The sequence below is a fragment of the Bufo gargarizans genome, chromosome 2, assembly GCF_014858855.1.
Source record: "Bufo gargarizans isolate SCDJY-AF-19 chromosome 2, ASM1485885v1, whole genome shotgun sequence".
Classification (NCBI taxonomy): domain Eukaryota; kingdom Metazoa; phylum Chordata; class Amphibia; order Anura; family Bufonidae; genus Bufo; species Bufo gargarizans.
Window position 1 is genome coordinate 361,536,476 of NC_058081.1, and position 12,363 is coordinate 361,548,838.

A 12,363-nucleotide genomic window follows, 5' to 3' on the forward strand; every position below is an offset into this window, starting at 1 on the left:
GTTCTTAACCCCCTGTCACTAAGCTGGACACTGCCAACAGGTGGGTGACTACCTCTGCGATGCTGCAGCTCCTGAAGCACTACTACATTTGTGTTCACTTGACAGATACAGCTTAGGCTACTTTCACATTAGCGTTTTCAATTCCGCTATCGATATCCGTCATAGGATCTCAATAGCGGAAGAAAACGCTTCCGTTTTGTCCCCATTCATTGTCAATGAGGACAAAACTGAACTGAACGAGACGGAATGCACCAAAATGCCTTGTGTTCCATTTGGTTGTGCTCCCATCGTCCTGTCACACAATGTAAGTCAGTGGGGATGGATCAGTTTTCTCTGACACAATAGAAAACAGATCCATCCCCCATTGACTTTCAATGGTGTTAAAGACGGATCCGTCATGGCTCTAGAAGACCTAATACAACCGGATCCGTTCATGACAGATGCATGTGGTTGTATTATGGTAATGGAAGCGTTTTTGAAGATCGATGACGGATCCGCAAAAAACGCTAGTGTGAAAGTAGCCTTAGAAATCCAATGTAGCTTTCTTTAAAGTTATGTTCACATGGTATTTAAATGGAGGCATTAAAGGGTTTGTCACCACACTTTTCACTATTAAACAGGCTGACATTATACATGTGCAAATCTCACCTAAATTTAACCCGTTTTTGTGCAATTTTATAACTTTTATTATATGCAAATTAGCTTCTAATAGCCGGGGGAGGGGGCGTTGCACCTGCTCCTAGTGGCTCTGTTCCCATCTACTCTTGATTGACAGGGCCAGGGCAGCGTTGGTCTCCTCCTGCCGGGTGACAGAAACCCTTTAGTCAGTAGCTGAATCAGCATATTTTCCATGCTGATTTTGAACACAGATATCAAAATACACGTGGTGTTTGATACACATACGGCAGTTTTTTTTCTGCTTGCCATTCATTCAGTGGGAATTTAAGGAGCTGATTCAGTTTTAAGTTAGGGTATTATGGTTTATTTTTTCCCCCCAAGGGTTCTGAAAAAATCTGCAAAATATGAATTACAGTACGAGTATGGGAGGCAGACATTTTTCTTGCTGATTCTGATGTGGAAAATGATCTTTGTGAACATACCCTTAAGGAGTAGCAGGATGAAGGGGTTGGTTAAGCTTGAGGCAGACAACCCCAAGGTTCCAACCTGTGGCCCTGAACATAATCGCCCCACTCGCTGTTCCATTCCTGGCTGCTTCCAACTCTTGCAGGACCAGGAAGCTGATTGGTCCCCTGACTGCTGGGGCCAATCTCAGGCCTCAGCAGTCACAGCTTCTTGAAAGGTACATAACTGCTGTGATGCAGCATTAAAGCTGCTGAGACCTAGGGTTGGACGATATAAAAAATATTTCCACGATAACGATATTAAGAAATATATCGTGATAAATGCCCATTTAGAAGAAAAAACCACTTGGGGCCACAAGGAGACATTATACTGTATGGGGGCAGCCACAAGGAGACGTTACACTGTATGGGGCCAGCCACAAGGAGACGTTACACTGTATGGGGCCAGCCACAAGGAGACGTTACACTGTATGGGGCCAGCCACAAGGAGACGTTACACTGTATGGGGCCAGCCACAAGGAGACGTTACACTGTATGGGGCCAGCCACAAGGAGACGTTACACTGTATGGGGCCAGCCACAAGGAGACGTTACACTGTATGGGGCCAGCCACAAGGAGACGTTACACTGTATGGGGCCAGCCACAAGGAGACGTTACACTGTATGGGAACAGACGTTAATTGTTATACTTTTATATGTCATTGTTCACCATTTCGGGTATCTGTAACTAGTCAATTAACTTCTAGTAACAACAAAAACATTACAGGGTTAATTCTGTACCAGAACGAGTGGTTTATAGTAGGGATGTCCCGATACAATTTCTTTTTAGACCGAGTACCGATACTCTTATGTACTCACCGATACCAATTATAACAATTAAATAAATAACACATTTATTTTGTGACCACTGACCAACCAAAAGTAAAAAAATCAGCCCCCCCCCCCGTATTAATCATTAGTGGCAGTGTTCACAGGGTCGTCGTCGTCGTCGTCGTCGTCCCCCCCCCCCCATCATTGGTGGCAGTGGGCAGTGCGCCCCCCTCTCCCCAGTATTAATCATTGGTGGCAAAAAAAAAAAATAATATATATATATATATATATATATATATATATATATATATATATACACATTTTATATCTTCCTTAAAACACATCCCCTGGCATCACACACATTGTCTCAGATTACATGGTAGGTTGTGAGTCAACCTCATCTGATATTTGAGCAATATTTCTTTTGTATGTGAAATCTGTGTTGAGCGTCTCTCCTGCGCCTGTTCACATGATTCTGTCTGTACAGTCAGTGTTTTTATTCCTCCAGTGACACAGTTTTGTTTTCTTTCTTACAGTTTCCATTTGCTGCTGTTTCTTCATCACTTTTCTGTTCTTGTCAGAGTTGACTGGATTTATTGCCAGTGAAATGTGAGTATTTAACCACAGATAAGCCAGTACAGCAAGTGTGGGATATGTAGATGTATTTGTCCTTTAAAGTGGAAAAAAAAAGTTTTACATTGGTTAGTTTGAATAAAAAAAAAAAAAAGAAGTTGCACGAAGTTTGTCTGCAGTCTTCATTACTTTTTATTTTTTATTTATTTTCAGTCGTTCAATTTACAGCAGACTCCTAGTTTCAGACTTACTCATGTGGATGTGTCCCTTCCAGTATTATATGTTGGATCAGTATGCCTAGGATGCCGCTGCCTTCCCTTTCCCTTGTGTGTGCCTTACTACCCATCTGTAGTCTGTATGAACTGCCCTTCTTGAATCTTCTACCCCTCTCTGCATCTTCATGTACATCCTCCTGCTGTTATCTATAACACTGAGAGAATGGACGAGGAGAGCAGAGAGACCTGTTTCTGAGAGTCAAACGGGAGCAGTGCTCGGATGGATTTATGTAAGATTCAGCAGCACCATCACCTAGGTGAAGGACTTGCACTTACTGTGCAGAAGACTAGAAAGTTGCCTAATTTTGAATTTAGGAAGCAAATAAAGATTAGACCAATCTGTGCAAATGTGTCCATAGCATTTAAAGTGGCTGTCCAATTACAAACATTTAATTCCCTATTCTGTGGATAGGGTTTAAGTGTCTGATTGGTGGGAGTCTGACAGCTGAAGTCTATGCTGATCACAAGAATGAAGGCCCTGTGCTACCTCGTGTTTGCGGTGGTCACTTCGTTCAATTCTGTAGGACTGCCGTAGATAGGTAGCTGAGCACTTGTGATGGAAAGCAGCTGATTTCATTTGTGACATACTGTTGCAAAGAAAGCCCGCTAAAAGGTAGTATAAAGTTATACTACACAGTCTAAAGATGCAGCAGGATCAGCTACTGTAATAATCTAGCATATCTTCTAAATTTACACTAAATCTAAATTTTAGGATTAGATTTAGAAAATATGTGGTAAGATATTTAAAGCCCTTATAAGGGTTTATGGACATCGGGGTGGATGTTATTGAAAGAAAAGTTAAATTCCCACGGTGCAGGCTATCTTCATTGAATGTGCTGGCTGTCACAACTGGAGCATAACACTAATGTTTGTAATATGTATTTCCATCACAAGTAAAGAGGGATTTGCCCTGCCCTTGAACTATGAGGTCTGTCTGTTGGACAGGCTGGTGCATTATTCCCCAGTAAATGGAGATACTGAGCATAGTAAACTGGGATAGGGTACAGCCCACTGTTGTGTTGTATTTTTGGCATGATTTTTCTGTTCTTTAAGATCTAGATTGTTTCTTATTTAAAGAGGTTTTCCGGGAGTAGTGCATTGATAACCTAATCTCTGGGCAGGCCTTCAATATCTGATCTGTGGGCTCCTGACACCCCTGGTGATCAGCTGTTTAAGGAAGCCATGGCCCTCTGTAAGTAGGCGCTTTGGCCACATCACATTTTACCAAGTACAACACCGTACAGCGGAAGTGCTTGGTATTGCAGCTCAGGCCCATTCACATGTTACCAATGAATGTGATGTCACTGGCCTAGGAAGAAGTTGTGACACTGAGCAGAACCCCATGGCCTCTTTAAACAGATGATCAGCAGGCGTGGTGGGAGTCTGACCCCCACTGATTAGATATTAATGACCTATCCTGACGATAGGTCATCAATATTATACTCCCGGGAAACCTTTTTATTGATCAATTTAGTTTTTATACAAATTCCTCTAGAGTACACTAACCTAGGCAAGGAAGAGTCCGTATTTAACCCAATAATCCAGTGAAACCAATTCTTCAATTCTCCCTAAAAAAAAAAAAAAAAGTATGGATCGAGTTCACTAAAGCAGAAAAGAGGTGTAACATACAGAATGAGGTTGATTAAAAAGGACCCTACATGAATACAATGTTTCGGATCCTAAAAGCCTATTTCCAGTAGTGGTACAAGTGTAAATTTCAGCCTCGTAATGGTATCCACACCAATTGCATAGCCATGCAGGTAGTCCGCATACTCAGTTATTACTTGTCACTATATAATTTGAAACATGTGCGATATAAAGATATATCGCAATATATTATTTTCTTCTGTATGTATACAAACTACAAAACACCATCAGCCCCATGCCATTGCCACCATCATCATGTCCACCAGACAGCGCCATCAGCCCCATGTGCCATTGCCACCGTCATCTTGTCCACCAGCCAGCGCCATCAGCCCCATGTGCCATTGCCACCGTCATCTTGTCCACCAGCCAGCGCCATCAGCCCCATGTGCCATTGCCACCGTCACCATGTCCACCAGCCAGCGCCATCAGCCCCATGTGCCATTGCCACCCACCTCCTGGTAGATTCGGGCCCTGCTACTTGCCTTTCCTGCACGGCTGGCCGATGGATTCCGCAGGAGATGGGCTGCGTCTTTTTCCCAGCATGCACTGGGAGGGACCTGACGTCACACACAGCGTCAGCCAGCTCGCTGACTATGTCTGACCGCGAGGCCCTGCAGCACGGTGCAGAGTTGGGAGGCCACGGAGTGGTGAGAAGCTTCTTCAATTTACCACTGCTCCGTGGTCATCTATCGCGATATGGCGATTATAACTAAAATCTATATAGTCGGCTGAATTGGTGACGCCCACCCCTAATTCCAACATCTGTGGAACAGTCCCGCATAGAACATAACAATTCTGACTTTAATGTCATTGAGTGAATATTGCTTTTTTATGGACATTACTTTCATTGTGTGTGTGCCCTAGGACAGTAATGAACATATGCAAATAACGTGAGGCTTATACGAAATGTTTGCGGCACACTAGTGTTAAAGAGGTTTTATATTAATGAACTACCCTCAGGAAGGATACTGATAGTTATCTGTGTGTACACACTTACACAGAGAATGCTATCAATAACTGATAACACCTCCCCTGTGTACAACTATCAGTGCCTGACTATCTATGTATTCACTCTTATGGTCCATTCACACGTCTGTATGTGTTTTGCGAATCTGCAAATTGTGGACCTGCAAAACACGGGCATCAGCAATGTGCGTTCTGCGTGTTGCGGACCGCACATTGCCGGCACACTCATAGAAAATGCCTTTTCTTGCAATTGCAGACAAGAATAGGACATGTTCTATTTTTTTTGCGGAACAGAGGTGCGGATCCGCAAATGCGGATGTGGACAGCACATTCCGCCGCTATTCAAAATGAATGGGTCCGCATCTGTTCCGCAAAATTGCGGATGTGTGAATGGACCCTTACACAGAGAATGCGATCAATCACTGATAATACCGCCCCATGTACATCGATCAGTGACTGACAGCTATCTATGTATATACCCTTACACAGAGAATGCTATCAATCACTGATAACACCTACCCTGTGTACAGCTCTATAGAGGCAAGGAACCAGGTTGTAAATTAAACTTTAGTGTTTTATTCACACTCAGCAAATCAAAAGAGTCTTGGTGCTTGTTCATACACAGCAAAAACAAAACGGTGTTCACCTGGAATCCTAGGTGTCAGTTTACACCCAGCTGAATGCTCAGCCACAGAAAAGTTCACTAGCCTCTTCCAGGCGGCCTGCACGCCTGTTTGCAGTCTTTGACTACTCCCAGTAAAAGCCGTCCCGGATCAGCTTTACAGCCATACTAAACAGCTGAAGTGTCGGACTGCAATCTGCAATAATGACCCTTGAGAAAAATCGGCTCTTAACTTACCGAGGCCAGGAACCTCGGTGACACATACCGACCATCAATGACTGCCCCTTGTTCCTTCCTACAACACTTACACAGAGAATGCTATCAATCACTGATAACACCTCCCCGTGTACAACTATCAGTGACTGACAGCTATCTATGTATACACACTTACACAGAGAATACTATCAATCACTGATAACACCTTTCCCATGTACAGCTATCAATTGTATACACACTTACACAGAGAGTGTGTATACATACAACTGAGGTCAGAAAGAGCAGAGATTTAAATGTATAAATTACAAGTTACTCTATATCGATCTGCTCAGCTCCTCCTGCTCTATAACATGCTGCCTGCAGACTACACTGCATTTTTGGTGACAGGTTCTCTTTAAAGATAATGCCACATTTCTAGCTGAATGTGCTAATTTTTGAACAGATAACATATTACTCATGGCATTTCCTAATATAAGGTAATTGTTTTTCTGGTTACTCCTCTGCTTCCCACAGACATTCTCAGAGCCCTCGTAATGTTTCCTGGACAATGCTACTCGTCCCATCCTGTATCATCCTACAGAACTGTACAATAGATGAAGGTCCAGTCAGCGTCACTCCTTCCCAGTGTGAACGTTTTCACAATTATTCCCCCTTCTTTCTACACTCTATACGCAGTCCATTTTCTTTCCAGCAATAGCTGCTAATGTGAGTTATTTGGTAAAATTTGTTTGCTCCCTATCACAGTATGGAGTTACTGTGTTCTTCCACATTCTTTGAATGCATTTAGTTGGTCATAGACATAGGATAATCAGTATATTTCCCAAATCTTTTATGTTGCTCCTGGTCCCAATAAAGATGGGGTAGTAAAAAAACATATTGGCTTATTTTCACTTTAGAGTTGTTGAAAGGATTGGCACAGCACTAAGGTGCACTTTGTAGTTAGTCTAGAAAATTTGGAAGGAATGTTGAGTCTTAAGCCACACCACTGGCGTTTAGAAACCCTCTGGGAGTTCCCTAGGTTTACTTGTAGAAGTCCATCCAAAAAAGAAAAGAGCAACTTGAAGCACAGTTATTCTCATACTCCAAAAAGATACTCAAATATCCAGCTTAGGACTCGTTCAGATCACCAATCTCCTTTCCGTTCTCTGGCTCCGTTGAGGAGCAGGAGAACGGAAAGGACAGATTCTGCAGATAACTGAGACCTAACAGAGCGTAACAGAGCCTAAAGACCCCATAGACTATAATGGGGTCTGTTCGGTGTCCGCTCAGAACATGATTTTTGAATTTGGGTGCACCCCTACCTTTTTGTTTTCTTTGTGTTGATGGGTACTGCCCATGCCGCACTGTACTTCTCCAGTACTTCCAGGCTGTCTTGTAGGCCTCTCTCTGTTGGTGACAGTAATAGGAGATCATCTGCATACAACAGGAACTTCACCTCTGTCATGTAAGGCCAGTCCTGGTGCTGAGGAGGATTCTAGGGCTGCAGCCAGTTCATTGATGTAAATGTTGAACACAGTTGGACTTAAACTGCAGCCCTGTCTAACTCCACGAGCCTGCTGGAAGTACTGTTCTTTTCCCATTCATATTTATGCTGCAGATGTTCTCAGTATAGGAGCTCTTGATGACCTCATAAGTCTTCCCTCCTATTCCACTCTCCAGTAGTTTGAGGAACAGACCTGGGTGCCACACGCAGTCAAAGGCCTTCTTAAAGTCCACAAAGCAGGCAGGCAGGCAGATATCTTCCCGTGCTTTGTATTGTGGACATGGTTCTTGATGAGACTGTGTAGAGCAGGCATGGCCTACCTGCGGCTCTCCAGCTGTTGTAAAACTACAACTCCCACAATGCTCTGCTGTAAGCTGATAGCTGCTGTCAGTCTGGGCATGATGGGAGTTGTAGTTTTGCAGCAGCTGGAGAGCCTCAGGTTGGCCATCCTTGGTGTAGAGTATAGATGTGATCAGTAGTGCGATAGTTTGGCATGAACCCGGCTTGGCTTCTGTGGAGGATATTACGCTGTGTCAGGAAGGTGGGGATCCTTCTGTTCAGAATACTATTGTGCTGCTGACAGATTCCTTTGTAGTTGGCCGGGTCATACTTGTCTCCACTCTTATGGATGGGTGTCATGAGGCCTTGGTTCCATACGTCAGGGTAGTGCCCAACACTCAGGGCCAGGTAGAAGACCTTCCATATTGCGGCATGTACCTCTGGAGAACTGTGTTTTATTATCTCTGGAAGGATTCTATCCATCCCACTGGATCTTTACATCGCAGGTCTTTAATTTTCTCAGCTATTTCTTGGGGTGTAATGGGTGTGACTAGGAGGTTTTGGTAATCTTTGATTGTTTCCCCCATTTCATTGAGTCTTTGGATGATGTGATTTTGTTCCACACTCAGCTCCTCATTTGGAATGTCTTTGTACAGGCTCTTGAAGTAGTTGAGCCAGATGTTGCCGTTTTGGATGTGGAGATTGGTTTTCTTGGATCCTGAGCCGATTTGATTCCAGGTTTCCCAGAAAGAGTTTTCCTGAAGAGCATCTTCCAGTTGTTGCAAGTTTCTGGAGAAGTCTTGTTTCTTCTTTCTCAGGATTTGTTTGTAGTTTTTCTGTAGGGCCCCATAAGTGCTCCTCAGATCAATATTGTCAGGGTCTTTGTGTTTTTTATTTGAAGCTGTTCGCAGGGCGTTTCTTAGAGTTCAGCATTCTTTATCAAACCATTTATTTGGCTGTTTATTGGCTGATTTTCGGTGGGTGACATTTTTGATGTTAGAGGTTTCTGCAATGAATTTGTAATATTCTTTGGAGGTCCTCTGCTGCTCGGTTCACCCCTTGGGGACTTAATACATAGGTGGTGTTGTGGAAGTTTTACAAACCGTTCTTTGATGTCGTGTCTGTTGGCTACCTCTCTGGAGGTTGTGGTGGACTGTCTGGACCATTTAAATGATGGTGGGAGGTTGTACAGACCGGTCTGATGGGGTTTTGAGGATGGCTTGTTTGAGGATTTGATATAGAGCAGTAGTTGGCTGTGGTCTGACAGGTGTGTTTGTGGGGTAATTGTGAAGGCGTTGATGTCTGTGGGGTTCATGTCTGTGATGGCGTAGTCTACCACACTGTTACCTACATGGGAGCTTAGTGTGTATCTTCCCAGAGAGTCTCCCTTGGTGCAGCCATTCAGAATGTAGAGCACTAGACTCAGACACAGATTCAGCTGTTTTCTTCCACTCTTGTTGATCGTATTGTCATAGCTGTTTCTCTGTGTGTGTATTGACTCCTGGCAGTAGCTTTCAGATCCCAATATGTATGTGTTCCCCTGCGGTGACAGTCCTTTTCTCTTCCAGTCTCTAGGACATGTGCTCATCTATGGAGACCTCAATGCCAGAACTGGAAGTGGTTGATCTCGCTTTGTAGAGCCTCATAGATGTCTGGTCTGAAGTATGGGGATTCGGGTGGGGCGATATATACTGTACACAGGTAGATGTCAGACTGAGGGGTGAGGATGGAGCTACTTATTTTACTTCCAGATGTGGAGCTCTCCTTTTTTGATTGCTCTGATGTTGTCATGTAGCTCCTCTTTATACTACACTAAAATTCATCCTGAGTAGTGACCCTGTTTGATGTTTTTATCTTTTTGGTCGGGCACAGAGAATTCTCTATAGCCGAGGGGCGCTTGTGATTCATCCTGTGCCCGGCTCCATGTTTCCAGAAGGATTTGTGTGTCGCTATCCTGCAATCTTTGTATGAAGTCTGGATCTTTTACTTTGGATCCAAAGGCTGAAGCGTTCAGACCTTGAATGTTCCAGCTGCTGATTATAAGTGATGTCATTTTGGATTGTTATACCTTGTTATGAGTAAATTGTATGGGACAGTCCAGCTTGTAGATGGTCGTCACTGTGTCTGTTACATAATTGGTTCAGTCACATTAATTTGTTACATAACGTGCTGAGGAGGGTCCGTATCTCCTCCATGTCTCTGCTCTCTGGTGGTCTTGAGATCCATCTTGGGGTGGGTGCTTCCCCCCCATTCCTGCCATCTGTGCGGTCTTGTTTTTGAGTTCAATGTGTTGTCCTTGTATTGGTTTGATGATTGAGGTCTACTGTTATTATGTTAGTTTTTGTTTGGTTTGTACCAGGTTCAGGGGTATGGGTTCTGTTCAGCACAATGTCTTTTAGCTCTCTGACCAGGTGACTCGCCCCTTGTTTGTTGTGGTGTTTATTATCATAGAGGTGATGATGTGTTATGAATGATGTTGGGGCAGGTGAATGTTGGGCTTTGAGCTAGTTTTTTTCCCGCCAGTTCTGTATTTATCTTATGGATGATATGGTCCGCTATGTCCAGGACAGGACAGTATGACTTTGGAGTGGGGGAATTTTTGCTGTGCAGTCTGTTAGTTGTGACATTCTGTCTGCAATGATTCCTTGTTGTTTCTGGATGTTGCTTGTTCCTGTGTGTATGATAATGTGTTTGGGGTCGATGAAATAGGGATTGTTGAGGACTTCTGTTGCATGTTCAATTGTAGCACAGAAGATTTTGGTGACTCTCTTTCCTAGGAAGAGCCGTTGTGTGTTGAGGCATTTCCCATTTGAGTCCATTATTATCATTTCAGAAGTGTGAATTCTGGGGGTTTGCTGGCTGTCTGGTGGTGGCTTCAAGATTATCTGAGTGGCTTTGGCTTTCACTGCTCTTTGTTATGTTGATTTTTGGACACTCATTAGTCTTCTTGGTGTCTTGTTCATTGTTGTGTACTTTGTCTGTACATATCCTCCTTTTTGATCCTCTCTCCTGGTTGTTGGGCTGTGTTTGTGTTTTTAGTTGTGTTATCTCTTCTCTCAGTTGGGTATTTTACTCTTGTAGATGTCGGATCTTCAATTGCACTTCCTGTAAGGCAGACCTATGTTCAGATTTCAGTTTGTTTATTTCTTCTCACTTGGTCATTTGTATTGCTTTCTGCTAATTGTCTTTGTCTTTGAAGCTGTTCCTTGAATTGAACGAAATCTCTTTCTAATTGAGATAAGCATTCTCTGAAGACCTCGGGTGAGGGGCACGCCGGACTGGGACATGATGCAGGCATGTCTCTGGAGGATGTCTCTGTTGGAATTTGTTCCTCACAGGTCTTGTTCGATGGACTTTGTATATCCTTTGTATTTAATTTGGGGGAAAAGTTGTTCAAATTCTTCCAATTTGGCCTCGGTGTCTTGTGCCAGGATGGTGCCATTGTGGTAGATGTTCAGGGTGAGTACCTCACACTGTTGATTTTCCTCATCCCTGACCTTGATCTGCCGGCCCTTGCAGATGCCTCCTTTTGTGATATTAGAGAATTTGCAGAAAGCTGTATGCCATGCCTCGCTGTTCTCAGTATAAAAGAGTATATTGGATTTCTTCCTGCCATGGTCATTGTTAGAAAAGTCAGCAAACAATCTTTCTGGGTTTTGTTCCATTTGTATTTTTTTTTTCCTTGCTCTTCTTGCTTGGCTGTTCTTTTCTGTCTGAGTAAGCAAACTCCAAGGTGTTAGACCCCCTGCTGGCTGTGGCTTGTGTGTTGGAGTCTTTGCTAGCAACATCTTATGTGTTCTGTCCTTTTTAAATTGCAGTTTTCCATGGTGAAAGTATTTGTATGTTTCAAATATAGTCCATATATTTTAGTAATCCTGTGTGTTGTTGGTGTGGTGGCAGGATGGTCTAACCTTGTGTTATTCTGTTGGAATCCTTGGAATTCTTTTTGGTTATGCTTGTCCTCTTCTCCTCTAGATGGTCTTCCTCAAAAAAAAAAATTCCGGTTCTGTCCTTTTTTGCTCATTACAAGGTACAAAGTGGTTCAGGTTGAGGAGCTCATTCTTAGTTGCTGCTGCCTCTCTCTCCTCTGTCCCCTGTCCCTGTGCAATGATTAAATAGATTTCTTTCTTTCTCTTTCTCTTGCTCGCTCTTTCTTTCTCTTGCTCTCTCTCGTGGCCTCCAACAGTTATTATTTATTTATTTATTATTTTTTTCATTTGGTGATCATCTCCCATCTTTTCCTCTTTTGCTGCAGCAGTATTTAAGCATGTTGTAGAGCTTACCTACTGCCACTGTAGGAGAGGACATGCATCTCTTCTTCACCACCATATGTCCTCCTGAGATATGCAGGTTTCTAGAAGGTAAAAGGATTAAATAGATTTCCCCCTTGATCCAAGTCTGGACAGGAGAG

The 12,363-nt window shown here is 43.3% G+C and overlaps 1 protein-coding gene across 2 annotated transcripts in view; it reads left to right on the forward strand.

Moving 5' to 3' along the window:
• ERGIC1 (endoplasmic reticulum-golgi intermediate compartment 1) overlaps positions 1-12,363 on the forward strand; it is a 99,630-nt gene that overhangs the window by 31,265 nt on the left and 56,002 nt on the right. For both annotated transcript variants that reach the window (XM_044280733.1, XM_044280732.1), the window contains exon 3: positions 2,428-2,500. In XM_044280733.1, the coding sequence (XP_044136668.1) occupies positions 2,428-2,500 (73 nt within the window). The remainder of the gene's footprint in view (positions 1-2,427; positions 2,501-12,363) is intronic.